Raw genomic sequence first — 24,418 nt, 5'->3', positions numbered from 1 at the left:
ATCTGATGCAAATATAAATATATGGTAACTCATAGGCCAGAACAAATTAAGACTAGTCTGAGCACTATAGGGCCACTTAACATATATTTAGCACATTTTCTGTAAGAACATAATAAGATAATTTAGTGTTTATTGCTTTTATTATGCAAGTCCATTTGACTCCTTTCAAATTTTTTTACTTATCCTTGCTACCATTCTTTCGTTTGGTTAATACATTTCAATAATAGAAAGTGCAGGAAAGAAGTTACATTCAATAGCAAAGGAAAACCATAAAAATGTGCAAAGCATTTTCATACAAATCCTTACACTACACCATGTAGTACGTTCACTGAATGAAAAGGATTTGTTTTTACAATGAACAACTGTAAACCAGGGACATTAGGGACATTTTATGGAAGTGGAAAGGGGAATGGTTCAGAATTGGGGTTGGAAGAGCGCCCTTGACTGTGGTGATGACACATGGGTGATTTGGTGGCAGGAAGCCCCTGGGGATTACAACTGAGATGAAAAAATGCACAAAATGAAGAATGATGTAAAAAAATTATATAATTAAAAGGAAAATACTTGTTTTTAAACAATTGATGTTTACAGCTACTGGTGTTACAGTTCCTGGGGAGACAACACAAAAAGCCAGTTCTCAGAGAGCTCACAGTTAGCTGGAGAGCCAGGATGCAGGCAGTGAGCCAGATCGCCAGGGCTGTGCATGACGTCACTGGGGGGGGTTGGGCTTTGTGTTCTTTGTTGCCATTGTGGTTGTACGCAGCTACCTCCACCCATCTCTAATTACCTCTCACTCTCTTAACAGCTTAAGTTATATAAGAAAAGATCTAATTTTATTTTATTTCTTCCACCCCATTTATGGTGGGAAAGGGACAAGACCATGCCTCTAAGAGAATCATTATCCTAGAAACAAATACAGATTTCCTATCTTCACTCTGCACCAAGAACTCCTTAGTTCCCTTTCACCTACCGAGCCAGCCATCACATCTCACTCCAGGAATCAGGACAAAGAGAGTGCAGTCCTACTCTCTCTCAAGGAAGAATTCCATTTATAGCCCATTGGTCTACACTAATCATATAACCATACCCAACCATAAGAAGGCTGAAATGAACCTTCATTTTGGTCGGCCATGCCTAGATGAAAATTCTGTTACTCTGAACGAAATAGAGAAATGCATGTTGGAGGACCAATGTTGACAGTCTTTGTTCTCTATTTCCGTCATGGCACTTTTCATCTGTGTTGGAAATAGCTGGTCCTTTTCTGTCAGAGATTGACCAGTAGCTTCTTAAGGCTAAGGTTCATAATCTTACCTCCACAGCCCAGTCAGGTTATAGCACTGCATTATATTCAGTAGTAAATCAGTAAGTGACATTGACCATACAATGACTACTGATTATTGAATCTATGTCAGTGGTCCAAGGTCTAGTGAATGGAAAGGTTAATTTCTCCTGTACCAATTTGCAAGTGTTATCCATACAGTGATGCTGTTAGGGCATTAACAGCAAATGCTTGATTAACTTCTTGGGAAGGAGAGACTGACAGAATTGCTTGGACCATTCTTGACTGTTTCTAACCTTGGCCAGATTAAAACAGCTTTACTTTTATATTCCCAGACAGTCATTCTCACATGAAAACTGGTCTAAACTCTTATTCCAGTATTAATTGAATTCATATTTTTATCCTCTGTATCACAGATATACCGTCTCTGAAGAGGTGCAGATGAACTGATACATGATCATGATTGGCAAAATAAGCTGTGCTTGTTGAGGGACCTTGGTTGTTATAAAATTCTTCCTTAAGAATGAAAATAAGTGGTTTTTCTCATTAATTCTAATATCCTACTGATTTCTAAGAAGTTGAGATGTGATACATTTTCTTAGAATCCATAAAATATCATAGTTTTCTTTCACATATATTTGATGAGTTCTGTTTCAAGGCAGGAAATAGAATATTTGTTTTACTATTTAAATCAGGAAATCAAGGTAAATTTTTTTTTTTTTTTTTACCTTTCAGGGCAGCTTGGTATTTGTGGTTGGAAAAATGGATGGGTTACTGATGGTTAGTGGTCGAAGACATAATGCTGACGACATTGTTGCTACTGGTCTGGCCGTCGAATCAATAAAGACTGTTTATAGAGGAAGGTGAGTAGTACAGAATCCAAAAGTTAGCACTTGTCCCGGAGTCTAAATATATCTCCACAAGGTGACTTGAGTTGTGTCTATAGATTCTCTTTCCAAGTGGCTGAGTTATTTTTGGTTAAGCATAGCAGAAATGGAACTTTGAATGTCTATCTTAAAATATCTGGTTCCTCCGATTTTATTAAAGGAGTAAGACATAACCATATCCTGTATTTCGGTTTTTAATTTATTACTCTCTGTTTTAAATACTGAAGACTGAGGAGACTCCTAAAACATTGAGCAGCCTGTATTTCTTCAATAGAATAGAGGTACCATTTGGGTTAATTGAGATAGGATGCTACTCTGTAGGAGTTCTACAGTCTATGAAGAGATCTCTTCCTCATCTTTAAATTATTTTAGCACAGAATATTATATACAATTTTAACACAGTTAACATAACCTACGTGCTAATTTTAAATTATGTTGATGAAATCAATTGCATATCCTTTTTCCGTTGCTTGTTAAAGTGAGAAAAGATACTTGGCTTGTGTTTGAGTAGAGGGTATCCTGTTTGGTAGTTCATGATCATGGATTTCATTAAAGCAATCTTGGTGTCCCTTTTGGTGTTTTTTAAAAAGTAGGAAAAAATTAATCTAATAGAGAACCAATTCCTGAAACGCATAGGCTTTGCAATGCTGTGGCTTCCTATGAGATGTAAACTCCCCAGGCTCTAGCCCCTGTCTCTGGTCACAGTTCTGTTCCTAGCACCCAGCATGGTGCCTGGCACACAGTAGCTCAGGAAAGAAGGAAGGGAGTTGATGAGGCAGAAGGGCATATTCTCCATTGATAGAATTTGCCATGCTCTGATGCGTTGATTCCACAAGAATTTATTGGGTGCCAACTGTGCCCCTATTCTAGATGCTCGGGGTGTGACAGTGAGCGAAGTAGACCAAGTCTTGCTGTGAAGCTCACATTCTCATTGGGAGAAACAGACAGTACGACATAGACAGAAACATAGCTGACACCTGCAATACTCCCAGTTTTGCGGAACAAACACCTCGTGCTAGGGGTAGAGGGGAGAACTTGCCAGCATAACTAAGGTGGTCTGGGAATGCCTCACGAGTAGGGAGACATTTGAATGGAGACCTCAGTCGGGACAAATCCACCCCTCCTGTGGCCTGCCAGGTCCTCTGTGACTAGCCTGGCCTGGACCTGACTCTCCCCACCACTCTCTGCTTCACCACTCTGCTCCAGGCACACTGGCCTTCTTGCTGTTCCTCAAACCTGCCAAGCTCGTTCCTACCTCAGAACCTTTTCGCTTTCTGTTCCTTCTGCCCGGAAACCTCTTCCTCCAGATCTTCGCATGGCTCGCGTCCTCACTTCACTCAGGTCTCTGCTCTAGTGCCCGCTCTCAGGGAGGCGCTCCCCAACCAGCCTGCCCTCTGTGCCCCTGCACACCACTCCACCCCTCACCCTGCCCTAGTTTTACAGTGTGACATTATATTTATTGATCTGTTCTGTCTTCTGACATGAAAGATCCACAAAGTCAAGGACTTTGTCCTAGTTATCACTGTGTCCCGACATTCACAACAGTGGTGCCTGTTACATTTTTTGAGTCCTCATTTGATGGCGATGAGAGTGACGTTTTCTTTTTAAAACTGCTCATTTCTGGGTAGAGTGGTGGGGATGTCTCCTCATAATTCCGGTGAGCAAATTAGACAGGACTGGTTGTGAAGGGAGTCCTGATGTGTTCGATCTGTCTCTCTTAGAATTGCTGTGTTTTCTGTGTCTGTGTTTTATGATGAGCGCATTGTGGTGGTTGCGGAACAGAGACCTGACGCCTCGGAGGAAGACAGTTTCCAGTGGATGAGCCGCGTGCTGCAGGTGAGCGCCCCGCCTGGCCCAGCCGCTTTGCTGTCAGGCTGGCAGCAGGGGCTGCATGGACATCTTTTTGACAGGATGGTTTTTTCTTCCTGATAATTATTCAGATGTGCAGGTATTAGCAAATCCAGTACAATATCAAGTATTGATACCATTTCTCCTGTGGGCCACATAGGTTTTTATTTTTTCCTTAAGTTGCCAAGAACAGCTTAATGGACTTACTTCAACAAACTCTTTCAGTTGTGCAGAGTGTTTATTACCCATGAAAGTTTTAATCATCCATATGTGGAACATATTGTTGACAGTAATCAATCTACTTGTGAACAGTTATAGTCTTTCCAAATGCTATCAATGCTGTCTAGAGTGCAAGATTCCAAGGAAATACATAAAAATATAAAGGAGCTTGACTGTCGAGTTAGAGAGGTAGGTGAGATAAGCCATCAGGAGAGGAGAAAGATTTGGGTTCAGTTAACTGTAAGGGTCATGTTTCTAGGGGGTGCAGGGGAGAGCAACGGGAAGAGCCTCCTCCCCTCTAGGGTCAGGCTGTGCATCCTGGCTCCAGTGCTTGACAGGAGTGTGCCTGTTAACGCTGAATTTGTTTCCTAACCCATACAGTGGGCATAAAATTATCTGTTATGGAGCTACTGGAGGAATTGAGTGAGATAATTAATTGAAGTATATAATGCCTGCATTTAGTAGATGATTATTATCAACATAAATACTGATCATAAGCATAATCTCCAATAAAGAGCTTTTAAAGAGGCCCGCTGTCTTTCAGTAACATCTCCCTTCTGTTCTCTCTTTATTTTTCTCAGTATGCGTTATAGAAGTATATATGATAAGCACTAATTTTTATATTGTGTATTTTAAACAATGTTTGTATTCATTATATAATTATTAACTGCTTTTATTATATGATCACATACTAATTTTTTTTCTACACTCACTATATCATAAACCCCATGAAGACCAGGACTTTCTCTCTTGTTCTCTGCTCAACTCCCAGAGCCTGATGTCTCTGCCAGCAGTCATCATAGTAGGTTTAGTAAATATCTGCTGGATAACTGTGTGGTCCAAAGAAAGTGCAGATTGTCCTCAGCAGTTTATATGTTAGTGGACATGTTCCAGTGTGCAAGTGTGCATACCTTCTCTGTTGGGGACATTTAGATTTATTTACTGCCAGTTAGTAATGCTGTTAGAAACTATTTAAAGATGAAATGAGTGATAGAGCCCAATGACTTAAGATTTTCTTCTGCCCTCTGAGTCCTGATGCTGGAGGATCAGCCCGTGCAGCACGGGCTCTTGATGGTGGGAATCACAGCAGAGAACGAGACCCAGCAGAAGCCAGACCGTGCGGCAAAGACTGTGAAGCAGGTGGACTGGCCGGTCTCTGAGCGACTGCTGAGAGTCACATCTGCAGAGAGCCTGTTTCATAGCGCTCATATTTTCAGACTGAAAAAGTTGCTTATTTCATTCAGAATGAACTTTGAGTCATAATGTTAGAATCTTGTGGTGAATTACACATTTTTTCCTATTACAGGAAATCAAAATTCCCCAAGATTTTGTGCTACTTTTCCATGAAAAGAAACTGTAGAAATTGAATTCAGTACTAATAACTTACTAACCCAAATATATAAAAGTCATTTGACGTCTCCTTTGGACATGAAATAAGAGGGCATTGTTTTCCCAGCCCTGTAGCTTTCAATTTGGGATATTTGGATCCACACTAGAACTTTACACACACACTCTATTCTGGTAGGTTAGATCCCAGAGATTGTTTAGTTCCAAAATACCTAACACAGGGCTTCCTAAAGAAGGTGTTTAATAATGGAGTATTTTCCTTTTTTTTTTTTTTAAGATTTATTTATTCATGTGCAGGCCAGAGTTTCAGGGGGTGAAAGGATTCACCGGAGACAGAGTGGGGAGCAAAGCAGAGCAGGCAAATTGATGAAGAGGGGAACAGCAAGCGGGTCATCTGCCCCATGTGGGTCACTCCCTGGCCGGGGATCAAACTCGTGCTGCAGTGGCTGCTGGTAGCTTCATAGTGCTGAGGCTTACCCTGTTGTGCCGCCAGGGAGGACTGCAGATGGAGAGTTTTCATGGGCATTTCACACTAAATGTGATATATTTGTTAACTTTATGTATTTTTTGAGGTACTTGACTTTCCATTTCCCAGTTTTCTCTGTTGGTTAGTGGGGCAGTCAGAAATACGATTTTCAAGTTTATTCCTTTACCCATGTAAGTTATTTTAATAGATCATCTCTTACCCTTTAATTACTGTCAGTCCATTCTTGTAAGACAGTGTCTCCTTTTCAGTAAGACTATGGGTAAAACACAGTGATCTCTCTGTTTGTATTTATAGAACTAGTATTGACAGTTGGTCCGTTCATTTTAAAAGATAATTGAAGCAGAAAGTCATAAAAAATGAGAAATTCTTCAAGTATTATATTTTAATACAACACATCAGTATGCCTTCATTTGATATGCCAGGTGAACTTATTTCTATAAACTGTATCCAGACATACTGTCTTTGGTTTCTAGCTTTATTTCTTTTCAGTTCGACTAGAACATAAATTTTGGGAGAGGGACTTTAAGAATTAACTTTCCCATACTTATGAACAGAGTTTTTTTAGGCGCTCACGTTAGTGAATCTTTCCAAAACATAACTTTCCTTGTGCACTCTTCTATCACTCGCTGTGATGGCCAGACTCCATGCGCACGGAAGCAAGAACAGCCGGCTCGTAGCTGGAGAAGGCACTGAGGATGGTGTGAGGGGCCCAGGCCACACGGGCGCCTGCAGAGTAGGTTTCCAGCAACCTCGTGAACCACTTCAGCAGAGGCTTATTTTCAGAGCTGCTGATGTAGTCATAATAAAATTACCTCAGCTGGCAACTTTCTGTTTGCCTGATGGGATGCTGCCAACTCATGAATCATTTAATAAAGTCAGTTAAATCTTTAAAAAAAAACAAAAACCCAAAATCAACTCTTAGCCTTTGTTTAACTGATTAGCATTTTGGACTGCAAAAACTTTAAAAGAATGAAAATAGGAGCCCTCCCTGATGGCACAGCAGGCAAAAGCACAGTGCTATGAAGCTATTGCAGCCATTGCAGCCACTGCAGCATGAGTTCAATCCCCCATCAGGGAACTGACCCCCAGGGTGCAGCAGACCTCTCCTGACCCACCCACTGCTCCCTCAGCAGTGTGTTTCATTAGATCTGCCTGTTCTGCTCCCCACCCTGTCTCTGGTGAATCTTCTTATTCTTACCCCCTCCTCTGTCCTACACCCCAGTTCTATATGCATAGATAAATCTTTATATATATATATATATATATATAGTGCCTTTAAAAAAAAATGAGAATGCATTTCAAGGTTTTTGACCTTGAAATATAATACAAGTCAGAAAACAGTGGAACTTGTAGATGGGTATATATCTTTGTCCACCCTAACCCCTGCTCTGCTAATTTCTGCCATCACTGAACACGAAATTTTAAGAATGACCAGATTCTAGACCTTGAGTGGATAGTAAAAGAAAAATCCTAGAGTAAAATGCTGGAGTATGTCAGGAATATGTCAAATGTAGTCACATGAATCTCACTGAATCTTTTTCCTTTTTCTTTCTCTAGGCCATTGACAGCATTCATCAAGTTGGTGTTTATTGTCTTGCTCTGGTACCTGCCAATACATTGCCAAAAACTCCGCTAGGTGGGATCCACATATCTCAGACGAAACAGCTCTTTCTCGAGGGGTCTCTGCACCCTTGCAATATCCTCATGTGTCCACATACCTGTGTAACCAATTTGCCAAAGCCCCGGCAAAAGCAACCAGGTAATACGCTGGCTTGGAAGCGGAGTTCTTTGGTGGCGATTCTTCTTTTAGAGTTAGACTTTGCAGAGATCAGTCACATAAAAGCGGGCCCAGCCGAATGAGCCCGGACCGTTGAGACCCTGCAGAGTAGGCCCTCTTGAGCGGTTCTCAGCAGTGCGCCTCTGTCCCCTGCTGGCCAGAGTCAGAGCACTGCTTGTGGCGCTGGAAAAAAGCAAGTCCTGTAAGAAAACAATCGCTGAGTGCTGACTAAAAGTCAGACATTAGCCCGTCTCTGCATTTTACATATGTGATCCTAAAGCTTTGCCCTAGCTGTGGAAAGCAAGGGCTCTGTGCAGAGCCAGAGTTAGCCAGGGGCAGAGCTGGGGTCACGCCAATGGTAACTCTAAAATCCTTGCTCTAAGTCACTGTTACATTGCCTCCTGCCTAGAATCATCGCACATTTCTTTTTAGCTTTAACAGTAAGATTCGGAGACTCTAATAACTCTGCAGTGAGATTATTCAGAAATTTGTTGGATTATAAATACCAGATAATAGTATGTTTTGCATTTGCCATATTCCTGGGAATTCACGATACAATCGAAAGTATGTGAATTGCAATATGGAAAAGAGAAAAAAAGCCAAATAGTCAGTTTGACCTTCTGGCCTCATTTCCTGACCAGATCTAGGTTACAGGGCTGACTGAGTAGGAAGCTAGGGCCCTTGATGGCAATGAGATTAAAATGTTCAGACTAACATGGAATCACTACATTTTACTGATGCTTTTTCATGTTAGTTGAGAAGTTAGTGAGAGTCTCCTAGTTCTCTGTGTGCCTGCAAACACAGACGAGCCAAAATCCAGCCACCACACAGCCGCTCAGAAACTGCTGTGCACACCAGCCTCCCATGTGCAGGGAAGAAAACGAGAGTGGGAAGCTTAGGAAGGAAGGGGAAGTGTGGCGCTTAATTCTGTTTCAGTGAGACACCTTTTCTGAAAGACAAACATGATACACATGTACAGTAATAAAATATAAGGTAAGTTTGACTCTTTGGCATGTTTTTATAAGGGTATTAAATTACTGTTACTATGCCCTGGAATAGTTACTTCCATGATCATCTGTATGAACTGCTTAGCAGTTATTTATTAAGATGTTAATGACAGTTCATCAGCTATCTTATTATACTAACACTTGTGTATTTATCAGTTTTGCTAGTGGAAACATGAGTTTATGGAGGCTAATTTTCTAACGGGGTAATCACAGTCCAGAAACCTGTACATTACTAATCAAGAACTGTATAAAGTCTCTTCAATCACATTATTTGCCTGAATGTCTCACAGATGCATAAAACACTCAAATTCTGGTATGCTGAAGTCATGCTTTTTTTTGTCATAAGTGAAATCAATTTAAATAGTATTTAGGATCCTCTTAACAAAACTTTAATGTCACAGCAGATGCTACTTAGACATTATAGATGCTTAAAATTCTTGCTAGTCATATTTCAACCAGTTTTACTAAATGATAAAGCCTATATAAAAGGCTTTTTCTAAGCTCCTGTGGGTATGCCATCTACCTGTCTGGTGAACGCAGTTGGTTTGGAATCTGTATTTTTGCTCTCCGTTTTGATTGCTTGCCATGATCTTAAGAGAGTACTTGTGAGTCAGACCAAAGCATTGGAAAATCTTGGCATTGATGGGACTGAGACTTTGGGCATAGCCTGTGGGGTCAGGGGTTAAGAAAACAGGGAAGAGAAGGTGGGTCAGGAAGGAAAAAGAAAACAGAAGAGGGAAGGAATTAGGGCAGCTCAGTGACACAAGTCTCATTGAGATGCCTGCTGGAGGTATTATGTAAACATTGGTGTATTAGACCAGTTTTAGCTACATTTTCAGAAACACATCACAGTTAAACAAGAGACCAGTTTGTTTCTTTCTCAGGTAAAAGAAATCCAGAGTCAGGCAGTCCAGGGAGAAGGTGGTGACTCACTGTGGTGTGGCTTCCTGCCTTTCTCTTCTGCCCTAAGACTCTTCACTGGTTGCTAGTGATTGTTTCAGTTGTGCTGTATAACAAATGGCCCTGAAACTCAGGGGCTTAAAATAAGCCTTCGTTTTTCACTTATAAGACGAGATTTGCTGAGTTTGGCTGAAACCAGCGGGCTGGCTCAGCTCCAGACTGGGCTGGGTGCAGCTCCGCTCCTGGGGTCCAGCAGCGCTTTGGGCCACAGTCTGCTCGAGGCAGACGGCAGGAGCAGGAAGGCAGGCCAGACCATGCCAGCACATTCCGCTCTGTTTGTGTCATGGCTCCTCACCACGCGTTGTCTCAAGTCAGACCATGGCCAGAGTGAACGGAGCAGAGAGATGTGCTCTCCTGTGCACCACAGCAGGACAGGGAGGAGAGGCCGTAGACAGCTGGACACTCTGGAGGCTTCCTGGCCCCCAGCCAGCACTTCCACATTCCAGGCAGTCGGTGAACGAAAAAGGCAGAGAAGGGCATCCTCTTCCTCTTCAACTGTATTTTCAAGTGTTTCATATTTTACTTCCTTTTACATACTGTTCTCACACCACAGAGTATAGTCTTCATTCTAGGCATTGACCACCCAAAAACTGGTCGTTCTGTTCTTAGGGGAGCAATGGAGAGTAAATACTGGAGTCGATGACTAGCAATCTTTTCCAAGGGAAGTTTACGGTTTCAGGGGAAAATAAAAGGAACATTTACAGGTCGGCAGTAAGCCTCCTAGATGTGACTGCTTTCAGTTACTTTTTCCCTTTCTGTGACCCATGGTCTTGAGAAACGACACATAACGTACTCAAGAAATTGCTGCCATGTCATTTTTGTTGTTTTAAGCTACTCTGAAAATTTTGCTTTTTAACATGTCACGTCTTTATTAATTTTACTGTGTGAGCCCAGGATTGGACAACTTACATAGTCAAATGTCTTTGTGAAAAGGACTATCTCCGACTTCATGTAACTATAATTTATACAGGTTTTCAGGAAGGAATTTTGCACATTATACTTAAAAGTTGCAACACTTTGGAGACAAAGTATTCAGCAGTCCGAGAGCTGGGTATTATATCCTTTTTAGGTTTTACATTTGATTTTTATTTTGAAAAATTCCTCACTTACAAAAAAGTTCCATATAACCCAGTTACGCCCTTTTCCAGCTTCCTCAAATATTAAAAAGTACAGTTTCAGTGATTTTGTTACAGCTGTTTTAGTACATTCAGGACCAACAGATTTTAGCAACTAAAATTATTTAGTAGCCAGTTGTAGCATCAGCATTATTCAGAACTCACTGGCAACAAAGTTTATCTTTTAGCCACCTTCTTAGTTCAATAGATGGCCTCATTTTAATCTTAAATAGCTCTAAGAAAGCTGTCCACTTCCTAGCACTTTTTTCTTGGGAGGAAAGTTCTTCCTTGTTGTTTTGAAGTGCGACCCTGTGGGGAAAAGTTAAAAAGAACAGCTATATCCCTTCCCCTAGATCCACCAAACAACATTTTCATTCTGAACTTTGTAAGTAAAAGACAGGCGAGACACTTGGCCTCTGAGTATCTCATCAGTGCAACCTCCAAAACCGGAATGTTCTCCTAAATGTCTCCTCACCAACCGTGATGCCGTTGTCGAAGAATTTTAACTCTCATAGAAAACTATCATCAAATGATACAGCACTCCACATTCAGGTTCCTCCACTTGTTTTTTATGATTGCGATTTTTTTTTGATCCAGTATTGCATTTGACTATTGTGTTGTTTTAATTTAAACTTTCTCAGTCTTATTTTGACATGGACGTTTTTGAAGAACCCAGGCCAGTTTTCTTGTGAATGCCCTACAGTTTAATAATATAATAATATAATATAATTAATAATATTCCTGATAAATCCACTGCAATCTTCCAGATGGTAGGCTTCCCTCCAGATCCAGCATTCATGGCTACTCAACCAACTTGAGCAGGGGCAAATGAGATTCTTCATCAGTAGGAACCAACGAATAACTGAGCTCCCTACACCGCCCACCTGCTCCCTCACCCACTCCCTCCCTGCTCCTCTCTCCCCTGTAATCCTGGGTTTCCCCAGCATTTCCTGCTACCTGCCATTTACCTGTGCATGTATGTATCAGTCGCCTTTCCCCAGGAGAGTATAAGCTGTTTTTCTTTGTCTTCTGTGTTCCCAGCTCCTAAAAGAACACTGAGTTGGCACTGCTGTGTGAACATTTGGGCCACTTTTGGTCAGTTTGGGATGCGTTGGGGCTACTCGGCCTGCATGTCCATCTCCAGAGTTGCTTTTCGCCTTTTCCTGTAGGTGTCGGTCCTGCTTCTGTGATGGTTGGGAATCTGGTTGCTGGAAAACGCATAGCACAAGCTGCAGGGCGAGACCTTGGGCAAATTGAAGAGAATGACTTGGTGAGAAAGGTAAGTGTTCCCGAGCATTGATTTTTATGAGCAAGTTAAGGACAGGGCTTACATATAAGGTAACTTTTTAAATGTTGCTGACCCTGACTTTTTTTCTGCTTTCTGACGTTAGCACCAGTTTCTGGCTGAGATTTTACAGTGGCGAGCCCAGGCAACCCCTGACCACGTACTCTTCATGCTGTTAAATGCCAAGGTATCAAAAACTGATTGTGTTTTTCTCATGAGCTAATTATTGCCAGAGTATTTTGAGCATTCTTGATCTTTCATCAGAAAAGAAGTAGCTGTAGCTTTCTCGTTGTAACAGAGGAGGATAAATTGTGCAATGCTTCAAGGTCAAAATGAGACTGTCTCTTCTTGTGTTACGATCGAGTTGTCTTCATTCAGACCCGGTAGGAATAGCAGGGCCAGCAGTGCACTGAGGTAGATCCGTAGCTGTAGAGAAGTCATTATATCATCAGATTTTTACAGTTTGACTTTTTTTAAATTTCTGCCAAAAGGAAATGATTTTAAGTCAACATTTTAAAAAATGGGTTTTTTGATACATGACTTACAGGATTTTTTGCTAAAACAAATGGAAAACTACTTAAAAATATATTTAGCTATTGTCTTTTCATGGAAGGTCACCAGGTTATTGTGTTTTAAGATCATGCATCCTGTGGGCATTTAATAGCTGAGTCCGAGGCCGGAAGTGCCATGTCCGTGGTATGGAGCAGCATTTCTCAGCAGCAGGGAAAAGCGTGGAGGGCTGGATTCCCTCAGGGCCCCTCTACACAGGGCCCCGTGAAAGCCCCTCCAGCTGCGATGCCCGTGCACGTAACACACACTTTAAGGAGGTGACAGACTGTAACGAGGGGAACGTGCTGTACATCTTCGTGAAAAACAATCAGATGCCTTAAGAACCAGTGCTCTGTAATGGAAAACGTGGCCCCTTCTCGCCCCACCTCTGCATGAAGTGCGCGTCTCCTCACGTCAGGAAGAGGATGTCAGCTTACTTCCCCTCTTCACTTCTACGTCGATTACAGTTATTTATGGCCCTGTGAAATTCATGCCCCCAATATTTTTTTGTGAGCATGAGCTCAAAATTGCCTCTTGGTGGGCCCTCCCTCATGGCACAACGGGTTATAAAACAACACTGTGAGGCTGGCTGTAGCCGCCTCCATGCAAGTTTGATCCCTACCAGGGAGCTGACCCACAGGGCGCCGCAGACCTCTCCTGCCCCGCCCGCTGCTCCCCTCAGCAGTGTACTTCATTGATCTCCATGTCATGCTCCCCGCTCTGTCTCTGGTGAAGCCTCTCACCGCCTCTGCACCTCTGGTCTGTACCCCACCTCTGTATGCACAAATAAATAAATCTTTAAAAATAAATAAATTTGCCTCTTGGTTAGAGAAATAATATATGTGGATGACTGAAGGACATGGAATCTATTCTTCTGCATATTCTAACATCTATTTTGGGTTATATTTCTGTATTGAACATTTCTGCTTTTTTTTTTTTTTAAAGATTTATTTATTTGTGCATACAGAACTGGGGTACAGGCCACACGCTCAGGGGTGGTGAGAGGCTTCACCAAAGACAGAATGGGGAGCAGAACAGGCAGATCGACGAAGTACACTGCTGAAGGGAGCAGCGGGCGGGTCAGGAGAGGTCTGCCACACCATGTGGTCACCTCCGGGGTAGGCGGGAATCGAACTCATGCGGGAAGTGGCTTTAGATTCTCAGTGCTGTGCTTTAACCCGCCGAGCCACCAGGGAGGGCCGAACATTTCTACTTTTTAATCAATGAGATACATTTTTAAAAGGAGCAACAGTGATATTTATTTTTAGTTTTTTTTCTTTTAGTTATAAAGTTATGACATTTTTCTTTAAATGAGTTTTTTTTTAAGATTTATTTACTTATGCATACAAGAGCTGGGTTGCAGGCCAGAGGTATAAGGGATGAGAGGATTCACCAGAGACAGAGTGGGGTGCAAAATAGGTGGATTGACTGAAATGTACTGCTGAGGGGAGCAGCGGGCAAGACAGAAGAGGTCAGCTGTGCCATGTGGGTTACTCCCTGGCTCGGGATCCAACTTATGCTGCAGAAGGCTTCATAGTGTTGCAAGTTAACTCCTTGCTCCACCATTGAGGAAGTGTCAGGGTGATACTGACACAACAGACAAAGGATAATTTGACATTATCCAGTAAAGTTGGAGATACGTGTACCCAGTGACCCAGCAATTCCATTTCTAGGCCTGTACCCTACCAAAATTCATGTATTTATGCACCAGGGTCTGTGTACAAGAATGACAGTGTCTGTCAGCAGTCATGGGTGAATAAATTGTAATTCAGAGAGTTGAATACTATATAGCAACAAAAACAAATGAATTAGCCTTACGCACAGCAGCACAGATGACTTAAGATAATGTTGAGAGCGAAACAAAGGGCAGGAATTTAACAGTAGAATTCTACTGGTAGTAAATCCCAAATTTTTCATGAGTCGTAAAAATAAAGGAAGAGAAATCAGTGATTAACATTTAAAAAAAAGTAAAGATAGTAGTCTGTGGAGGGAAGAGGAAGCCAAGTGGGGGAACCGCGAGGTGCTTTTGAGCCGTGCACATGGTGCTAGTTCTTACACAGATGCTTGCTTTTAATTTTTCATTAATCAGCATGTTTATGGCCCCATTTGTGTGTTCTGTCTTATATGGGAAAGAAGTTCAGAAGCCCAGAACAGTGAGACTTGAATTGCGAATAAGGATCTAACATTTATGAAACCCGCAGAGAATTGACTCAGGATTGGCAGGAGCTGGCCGTCTCCGGACGTGCTTGCCCTTGTCCCCGCGCCTTGCGCGTGCATCAGCAACTTGGAAGCCAACTTGTGGTTTCTGGCTTTGGGTTGGTTTCGTCGAACCTGTCTTCTGCATAGCGGTGCTGTGACCAGATGGCCGCTATTTATTCTGCCTTCTCCCTACTTCCAGTTCCTACTTTTTCCCCTCTTAATTTCTTCCTTTAAATATATTCCTGTGTTTCTAAAACTATGTTAAACGAGGAATTTAAACATACACTTGATTTAAACAATGTTGATATTCTTTAATTACCTTCAGGTACTGGTAAATAGCAGGCACTTCTTTTGGTCCCGGGGAAATTTTCCCCAGGATCAGTTGTTACATTTATCATGTGAAATTGGCTTTAATATTGCGCCTGTTTTATTTCCTTCCTGAGTCTTAACCAGCTTAAACTTCCATTCAAAGGGAACCACTGTGTGCACAGCTAGCTGCCTTCAGCTTCACAAGCGAGCAGAGAGGATCGCATCAGTGCTCGGGGACAAGGGCCATCTGAATGCGGGGGACAACGTGGTCTTGCTCTATCCACCGGGTAAGTGTGGGTGGCTCAGCACCATCGCCAGGGTGCAGACTCGAGGGGGACGGGAACTGGGGCTGCAGCCTCTGGCCACGTGGGGGTACACTCCCTGCCCTGGGAGCGGCCACGGGCAGGCCCCCAACCAGCTGTGTGGCACGGTGGCTCTGCAGGGTCCAGCCGGTCTCAGGGTTGTATCCAGCTCAGCGCCTGGCGCCTGGTAAATCCCCACTCGGAGCGGTCAGCAGCCAGGACCGCTGCAGTTGCCAAAAGCAGCAAGTCTGGGGCGTGGCCGCCTCTGTGTTAGCCTGATGTTCACTATAAGAATTACTTCTTTCACTTTCCAGGCTCTAATTTAATCCAACAGCCGCTTTTTCATAGCAAGAGAGGTTTAGTCACTTGACAAACTATTCAGAATTTTGGCTGTGGCGCTGGCGTTCTCGTGTCTCCGCCTGTCACCTGACCTGCTCTCATCGGTCTCCCGTACCCCCATTGCGCTGCGATTCTTACTGGTCTGTTTTATTTACACTGGTGCCAGGACTTCTTAGCAAGCCTCTTGGTGAAGGGAGCCTCCCGTGGTGACCTGCGAGGGGCCTCCCATCTCCCGGCCAGCAGGGTGCGCAGGATTTGCTGCAGAGGCCTCGTGCGTGTTGTGCTGTCCCGGGCTGTCTCCACGCGGCCATGCTGGGCGGCCCTCACACGTGGCCCGTGGGAGCCACGTGTCCGTAGTGGCCCCTGAGACCCTGAAGTCCTGCTCTTCTCCAGCTCTCTTTTCCCTGTCCTCCTGTTTCCCAAGTTAAGCAGCCCCAATTCCTGCAGTTATTTCTTCTATCAAATAATGATACCAAAATACCTTTCACAAGTATCTTTCAAGAGTTTACTTGAAAGTTTACTTTCTTCCTTATTATGTGTAATAATAAGTTATCTTGTTATTTCATGTTCCTTCTTAACTTTTAAAAGATTTCTTCTAGTGTCTCTGCTAAATGTCATCTGAATAACCCACCTGGTACATGATTTAATAAACTGCCTTTGAGTTTCTCAGTGATACAAGGCAGATAAGCGGCTCTGTGTTGCAGGTATCGAGTTAATTGCTGCTTTCTACGGCTGCTTGTACACGGGCTGCGTACCCGTGACCGTCCGGCCCCCCCACGCCCAGAACCTCGCGGCCACGCTGCCCACGGTCCGCATGATTGTGGATGTAAGTATGCCTCAGTGTCGGCGCGTGTCCCCAGATGTGAACAGCAACGAGTCTTGCTAATCTTCAGGCTTTGTTGAGTTGGGCAGTCAAATCTGTCTCCTTAAAGCCGCCTCTATTTCCTTAACCTGACCAGAGTGGCCAGTATTGTTCAGTGAAGGAGTATGGGAAAGCGGTTATTGGTGAGTTACGGAATTCTGCGCATGTATCATGAACATTAAGGTGCTAGGGCTATTTAGTCACTCTTCATAAAATTTTGTTTCCCCCATGAAACCTTTTTCCAACAACATTTCTGCATAATAATTAAGGTTATTGTGAATGGAAAGCCACACAGAGAAATGCAGTTGGGTCTCTAACTCCGCACGTACAAATAATTCCAAATATTTTAAGGATTTGGAGATATAAGACATGCAACAATAAAATATATAACAGCAATCATGGTAATATGTTCTGTGGCATAAACGATAAAGATAAATTTGGAAATTCAAACCCTCTGTCAAGGGAAACAAAAGTATAGAATGGGGATGACTTTCATACAGCAAAAGAAAATAGGTGATTAAAGAGGCACCTACTGTATGGGAGAATAGTCACAGAATGTGACTGGAAGTGTTAGTATTCAAGACCTGTGAGACAACTCACACAATTGAGCAGTAGGAAAAAACAATCCAACCAGTAAATGTGCAGCAGAAATGAGCAGTTTGCCAAAGAGACTATCCAGAAGGCCACTGATACATGAAAAGATGTGCGTCTTCGCTCCCATTAAGAGAAATGAAATTTGAAACCACAGAAACCATCTCCTGCCCCTGAGAATGGCACATGTTAAAGAATAAAAATAAAGATAAATAAACCCCACAAGTGCTGCAGAGGGTGGGGGCGGGGGCCCAGGGAAGAGTGACAGCTGCCGCGTCAGGCGGGGAGCGGTCTGGACGTACCCCGGGAACCAGAGCTGGAAGTCCGTGCTCCCCAGAAACCTGGGTCCCGGCATCAGGGCACAGCATGGAGCCTCCCTAGTACACTGTTTGCAGCCGCCGGGCACGCGGCGCCCGAAGCCCACCAGGACGTGACCCCTTCAGGGAAGGACGTGCAGTCATTTCTAGGAAGGTGGAGGGAGTTGGAGGGGTTATCAGCGGTACAGTGTGTCAGAATGAAAAAACATAGTGGCCATTTTACACAGTGGATGATTTGATAAGGTAAAATACCTACAGAAACTAGTGAGCATTAAGAATCACCACGAGGCTTCTGAGGTTAAGAGGGAGAAAGGCGAAGGGGCTCTAAGAGATGTCTGAGGGATTGGGGGGAGGGGCGAAGAAACATGAATAAAAGCCATGACTGCCATAGATGATTTTATTACCAAGTTCAGTTCCACAAAATGCCCTTTCTGTTCTGCAAAGTAGGGCAAGAAGCAGGAGGGGAGGCTCCTCCGTTGACAATTCCGGGGACCCGGGGCTCGGCGCAGCCTCTCGCTCAGGGCGTGTCCAGCAGGTCTGGCCATTCCTAGGTTGTGGCAGATACTGACCCCCTGACTCCTCATCCCTGAGCGCTATGAAAATCCATGTTTTTATTTTATTGTGGTCTTCATGACATCAAAAAATTGAGATTGACACTAAGATTGTAACTATGGAATGTTGGAGACTCGCCGTTGCGAACAGTAACTTGTTGGGTGAAGTCTGTCACTGTGAGCAGTGGGGTGTCGCACATTCCCGGAGCGGGTCGCGAGCGCTGGCCCCCTGTCCTGCGCGTCACGTGAAGAGCTGGCTCTGCTCTCGAGTGCCGGGCGCCTTTGCCAGGTGCTTATTTCTTCCCACTTGCGTTCTAGGTCAGCAAAGCAGCCTGCATTCTTACCACTCAGACACTGATGAGGTTGCTGAGGTCCCGGGAGGCAGCGGCAGCTGTGGACGTGAAAACCTGGCCAACCATCATTGACACCGGTGAGAGGGAGACTTCTCTAGGCTGTTGGGGAGCGAGAACAGTCATGCTGAGATTGCCTGGACGCAGGCCAGGGGCGCGCTCAGCTCTGAGGCCACGTTCCTGCCCGCGTGCTACGACGGGGGGGCAAAGCTTAATGCCCAGTCAGCCGTGCCTCGGAGGACCAGGGCCGCAGGGCCAGTCTGCTGCAAGGCTGTAGAAGCAAAGTGTTTGTCATCATCCGACGGCTTGTTAGGTCTCGCCACACGCGAGAATGAGCATGCAGGGCCACGAAGGTGCGGAAACTGATTCGTTTCTTCCATGTGATAGAGTTGAAACAGCAGTTGCGTTGGAGTCAGACCCTGCTTCTAGCTGGAGAGCAGCTGCCTGACTGACCTCGCCTTGGGCTTTCCTCCCTAACATGCCACCTGCTGCTGCCTGGCTCAGCTGCTTATCGAGACTGTCAAAAGCTCGTAATTGAAAGTACTTTACACCCAGCCAGTACTTGAGATTTAGGGTTCGTCATATTAAAGAAGGAAGGGATAGTACACATGTGGGTTTTGGGGTGAAGAAGATGTGGTTTAAAGCCTCTGTTAGCCTCTGTAACTTGAACAAAACTGTCCATAAAATTGTGGTTGTAATAATGGGGTTGTAAAGTTTAAAGGGCCTCATGGAAAGCAGCCGACACATGATCATACCGCACTGAATTAATCCCCACTTTACAGATGTGAAAACAGACGCAGAGAGGTTCAGTAAGTAGCAGGGCTGAAGCTCAGGCCAGTCAGTTTGGCCCCATTCCCAGCCTCGTAACCATTCGTTTCCTCCTCCTTCCATGACCACACAGTCCCCATCTCCAGGATAAGCTGTAGGGTCAGTGCAGGAGACCACGTATCTGTGGCAGTTGTGTGCCAATTGAACGAGATTTCTTTAGGTTTTGACGTATTTTAAAGCAAATTTGGGGATAATCGGCACTATGATGAGCAGGGGAAACAATTCCAATTCTAGATTGTCCGTCTTAAAAATCTGCCATGTTAACATGGGAGGAGCCGTCCAGCCTTTAAACCAGTCCCTGATTAACATGTACTAACCCCTAAGCCGTGCAATCAGCTTGATGATAACAAAAGCTTTTGGGGTTGCTTTAGAAATGCTTTATGTGAATGAACTTCCTAACAATTCTCAGGGTGGGTATTGTGACCATTTCAGAGAGAAAGAAACTGGGGTTCAGTCAGCCCAAGGTCACATGGCTGCGAAGTGGCGGAGCCAGGAGCTGACACACACAGCTCCTGGCCCAGTAACTGCAGATGCAGCTGCCACCTGTGGCGTGCTGACGTCGCTAGTGGTGTCCTCAAGCTGCTTAGGTGTGAGGAGCCTCCACTTTAATAACTCCCACAAGTTAAATTTGACCTTAGGAAGGCCGCAGATACAGTACAGAACACTGGTGGAAAAAACACTGATTTTCATGCCCCGTGTCTGGTCGACATCAGGTTTTTTCTTCTTACTGCAGATGATTTACCCAGGAAAAGGTTACCTCAGCTGTATAAACCCCCCACTCCTGAGATGTTGGCCTATCTGGATTTCAGCGTCTCCACCACCGGCATGCTGACGGGGGTGAAGGTAAGCGGCCGATACCTGCACGTCCTCCCTGGCTGCTGGCAAAATGCCAGGTTTGCAGACCTCGAAGATGACCGCTGCCCGGGGACTGCAGCCGGAGAGCCCAGTGGGCGGAGCATCGAGGGCCCGGCCGTATCTGTGGGCCGGGGAAGCTGGCCCCAGGGGTTTGCGTTAAGGAGTGTTCTGAACCTCCGCGGAGCTCACCCTGAGTTACCGTTAAGCCGGTACAAGAAAAATGCCTATTTTATAAAACTCAGTAATGACTAGTGAACAAAATGTTTGAAGTTAGGTTAGGCTAGGAAGCATGAAACGGGCTCTTCACACTGAGGGGCCTGAGGGAACTGGGGCTTCTCGAGGCCGACAGCCGGCGCGCGGCGCCAGCTCACCTGGTCGCCCCTGCTCTGCAGATGTCCCACTCGGCGGTGAGCGCGCTGTGCCGCGCCGTCAAGCTGCAGTGCGAGCTGTACTCCTCGCGGCAGGTCGCCATCTGTCTGGACCCTTACTGTGGACTCGGCTTTGCCCTCTGGAGCCTCTGCAGGTAGGCCGGGCCGCGGGCCGGGCTCCCTCCCCCGCCCAGGTCTGCTGCCCGCCGCTGTCACACAACTGTGCTGCTCGTGCGCTTCTGCTGTGCGTCTGGTTTTGTTTCCTTTTTTCCTTTTCTGTCAGTTTTAGGCCTTAAGCAAAGGGCAGTGATCCTGTTACCCGCTGTCTGCTCCACCCTGTAATCCTCATTCTAGAAGCAGCGCCAAGCAGGAGGACGACACAGGGTGGACATGTCATGCTTTGCCAGCCAGGATGCGGCCTGGGCTTGGCAGGAAGGACCGCGAGGAGGGTGACAGCGGGAGTGCGGAGCCGCGCGTTCGTGCTGGCAGATGGTTTTTGTGGGAAAGCAGAACCCCAGCCTGACGCCGTCGGCCCGGCGAGCCTGACGCAGAGCTGCGTTTGCCTCCAGGCGGACGTCTCCGCGAAACACATCCCGTGTCTCCATCTTAGTTAGGATGAGGGCGACTGACAGAACCGCGAACTGGGAGCGGGGCGGCGGACTGCGACTTCGTGTCTGCCTACGTAAACGTCATGTGGCTCGAGCCCATTGTTCTAAGCCCACCTTTACACAAAGGCCACCGGGAGTCTTTAACAACAGTGAGAGGGGCCCTTCCCGCCTTCCTCAGCTCCCAGAGGCGGAGGCCGCACGTTCAGTCTCTTTTTTAATGGGGCTCCCGGGTCCCTGTGAGTCGGTGTCAGCAAGTGGAGGGGCGGAGTCGTGGAGGTCGCTGAGCCTGTGCGCGCTGCCCTGTCGCAGCCGCCCTGCTGCCTCCAGGGCCTCCTCCCCTTGCGAGTCCTGCCCCAGCTTGCGCTGGGCCGCCGCCTGCTGGGGACGCCTGAGCTCGCAGGTGACCAGTGAGCCCTTTCGTTTGGCTGCACCCCGGCCCTGGCGCCGCGCTCCTCGCGCCCGTGGGAGCGTGTGGGGCCCCCTGCGCGCCGGGTGCTTTACACCTGCCGTTGTCTCCGCTCCTCGCTGCGCCCTCACCTCCGTCCCAGCCTCCACCAGCCGAGGTCCAGCTGCGGTCCAGCCTTCAGTCCTCAGCTCAGGTGTCGCCCCACCGCGCTCGCGCCCGCTGCGGCTCGCTACTGCCTGCGGTTGGTGCGGGACGAGACTCGTTCTCTGTCCACTGTAACCCTGCATTGTCCTTCCCGCCAGTTTGTTGAATTTTCGGGGTTCTGCGGCATCCAGGTGTCCAGGCCGTTGATGATGTCGCTCTTGCCTTCCTCATTGCAGCGTCTACTCAGGGCACCAGTCCATCTTGATTCCGCCTATGGAGTTAGAAAACAACCTCTTCCTCTGGCTCTCCACCGTCAACCAGTACAAAATACGGGACACGTTCTGCTCCTATTCGGTGATGGAGCTCTGCACCAAAGGGCTTGGAAACCAAGTGGAGGTGCTAAAGGTAAGATGCTCAGTGCCAAGGAGCCAGCCCCGAGAGGTGGTAAGGAAATGGAGCAGGCCCCAGGGACCAACAGGTGGGCCTGGGAGCCGCGGTCCGCCTAGAGATGTGATAGCGAGACACAGCCGCCTACTTCCTGGCCTGGGGCTTGGAGGCCTCGGAGTGTTTGCTGGATTTCCTAACCTCATGTACTCTGAAGAGTTTAATCTGTTACTCTGGGAAGAGAGTGCAACTGGCTGGGAGGCTGAATGGAAACGACTTCACTCAAGATAAGCGCAAACTGTCCTCCAGTGGGATTTTCCCAAAATAAGATGTTGGGGACCACCCCTAAGAACAGGTTAGCACAGCGATCGTGTGACCGACACAAGGGTCAGAAACCACAGACTGCTGTTAGGAAAGACCCTGACAGGGAGTGGGGCAGGCTTGTCTCTCCAGGGTGTCAGCTTTATTTTGTCCTCACCCCATCTCTCTGTTTTGAAATAGGGAGAAATGTAAGGTACAGAAATAGGGAGGATTAAAACTATAAGCCGAAGGTGCAGACGGTTTTGAGAAAAGACCAAGAGCAGCCTGACCGGGGTGTTTGTGAGGTGGGGTAATGACCTTAGTGGGACGCCTGGGCTTTTCCTGAAAACATGTCTTTTGTCTGAGGTGCAAATGTACAGCTGCGTGGCTCCTTCTGACCACAGAGACAGGGTGGTGGCCCTGTCACCTTGCCCCACACTTGTGTCTTACAGACCAGAGGAATCAACCTCTCCTGCATCCGGACGTGCGTGGTGGTGGCTGAGGAGCGGCCCCGCATCGCGCTCCAGCAGTCCTTCTCCAAGCTCTTCAAAGACATCGGGCTGTCCCCGCGGGCCGTCAGCACCACTTTTGGATCCAGAGTCAATGTGGCAATATGTTTACAGGTGACTGCCCTGAAGTCTCACTGGGCAACAAGGGAAAGAGGGAGGCGGGGTGCTCTGGAGCAGAGGCCTCCAGGTCACACCACTGGCAGGAGCCTTTGGCAAGCAGCAGGGCCCTGGGCAGCCCACAGGAGCAGCAGCAGAGACCTCTTAGCCCTAGGAAGGCACCTTGTGCGCTTAAGACCACAAATGACACAAGTGCATGGTCTGTGAAAATGAACCAAGATGACTTCCGAGTCCTGTTTGAATTTATTCAAGTAAATTCCACATACTGAATTTATAGGATAAATTTTATTCTATCACCCCTTTATGTTTGCAAAGGAAGCAAGCACAAGCAAGCCTGCGATCTTTCCTTCAGCCAAAAAGCAACGGTTGCCAGGTTGTTCTTGGTATGTAGATGACAGAACAGGGACTGAGATCAAGGAAAAGGAGGCTCATTCCGTGCAGCTTGATGCTGAGACTGCAAGGGCAGGGCCGCTGCGACGTGGGCAGCCCCCACGCACTGAGACTGCAGTGTCGCGGCCCCGCCAGAGGCCTCGCTGCCGGCCGGGGCCAGCCGGTGTTTGGAAGATCTGGGCGAAGGCCTATCTCCGCCTTGCTTTGTGTCCAGCAGTGAGGCCTCAGCCCAGGGGCGTCCCGGCACTGCTTGTGCCCCGGGTGCCGGCCTGTGGCCTGCTTTCCCAGGGGAACATCCCGTCAGGGTAAGTGTCAGGTGCTGCTGCAGCCTTGCCTCACCTCTGGAGAGGACGAGCGTTCAGAATAGTTTAGATTTTTCATGAATGTGGTTAAATGACCTTTGTTGATTTGAAAATGTAAACTATGAAAAGTTTATTTAAATTGTAAATGAACATTTACTGATTTGTTTTCCTTTAGGGAACCTCAGGGCCTGATCCAACTACTGTGTATGTAGATCTGAAATCTTTAAGACATGACAGGTAAGTACAGTTATTACACTACTTCCCTGCTGAAGTTCCTAAGAATATAACGTCCTGAACCTCAGTAAAGTCAGGGCTGTTCTTTGTTTTGTGTCTTGGCGGAGGGGCGGATTTTGTCTTTGTTATTAATAATTGATAAGCTTTACACTTAGAAGCAAGCTTTAGTTCCCTCAGTTGCATTGTTCTTTATATTAAAATGAGTAATATTTAGTGGCTGCCTGTGTGAAAAGTATTTTGTGACATTTCATATAAATTAAGCTAAAATGGGTCGAGTCCTGGGAGTTTACAAGATGGGGCAAGTTAGAATAGGCAATGTAGTGCTCTGGAAGCAATACCTCATCATTTTAAAGGGAATTAAGCTGTGCATGAAGGTGAACACCTGGCTGAGGG

At 46.0% G+C, this 24,418-nt stretch overlaps 1 protein-coding gene across 2 annotated transcripts in view; it reads left to right on the top strand.

Moving 5' to 3' along the window:
- The window catches only part of DIP2B (DIP2 disco-interacting protein 2 homolog B (Drosophila)), a 180,128-nt gene that overhangs the window by 149,163 nt on the left and 6,547 nt on the right, over positions 1–24,418 (top strand). For both annotated transcript variants that reach the window (XM_012732476.1, XM_004692753.2), the window contains 13 exons: positions 2,015–2,142; positions 3,888–4,002; positions 7,625–7,826; positions 12,096–12,205; positions 12,318–12,398; positions 15,432–15,555; positions 16,614–16,735; positions 18,549–18,660; positions 20,142–20,251; positions 20,656–20,786; positions 22,026–22,194; positions 22,926–23,096; positions 23,967–24,028. In XM_012732476.1, the coding sequence (XP_012587930.1) occupies positions 2,015–2,142; positions 3,888–4,002; positions 7,625–7,826; positions 12,096–12,205; positions 12,318–12,398; positions 15,432–15,555; positions 16,614–16,735; positions 18,549–18,660; positions 20,142–20,251; positions 20,656–20,786; positions 22,026–22,194; positions 22,926–23,096; positions 23,967–24,028 (1,637 nt within the window). The remainder of the gene's footprint in view (positions 1–2,014; positions 2,143–3,887; positions 4,003–7,624; positions 7,827–12,095; positions 12,206–12,317; positions 12,399–15,431; positions 15,556–16,613; positions 16,736–18,548; positions 18,661–20,141; positions 20,252–20,655; positions 20,787–22,025; positions 22,195–22,925; positions 23,097–23,966; positions 24,029–24,418) is intronic.

Source organism: Condylura cristata, unplaced genomic scaffold (assembly GCF_000260355.1).
Source record: "Condylura cristata isolate star-nosed mole 26May11 unplaced genomic scaffold, ConCri1.0 scaffold00034, whole genome shotgun sequence".
NCBI lineage: Eukaryota > Metazoa > Chordata > Mammalia > Eulipotyphla > Talpidae > Condylura > Condylura cristata.
The sequence above is the reverse complement of the archived record's forward strand: the minus strand, read 5'-3'. Positions and strand labels throughout refer to the sequence as shown.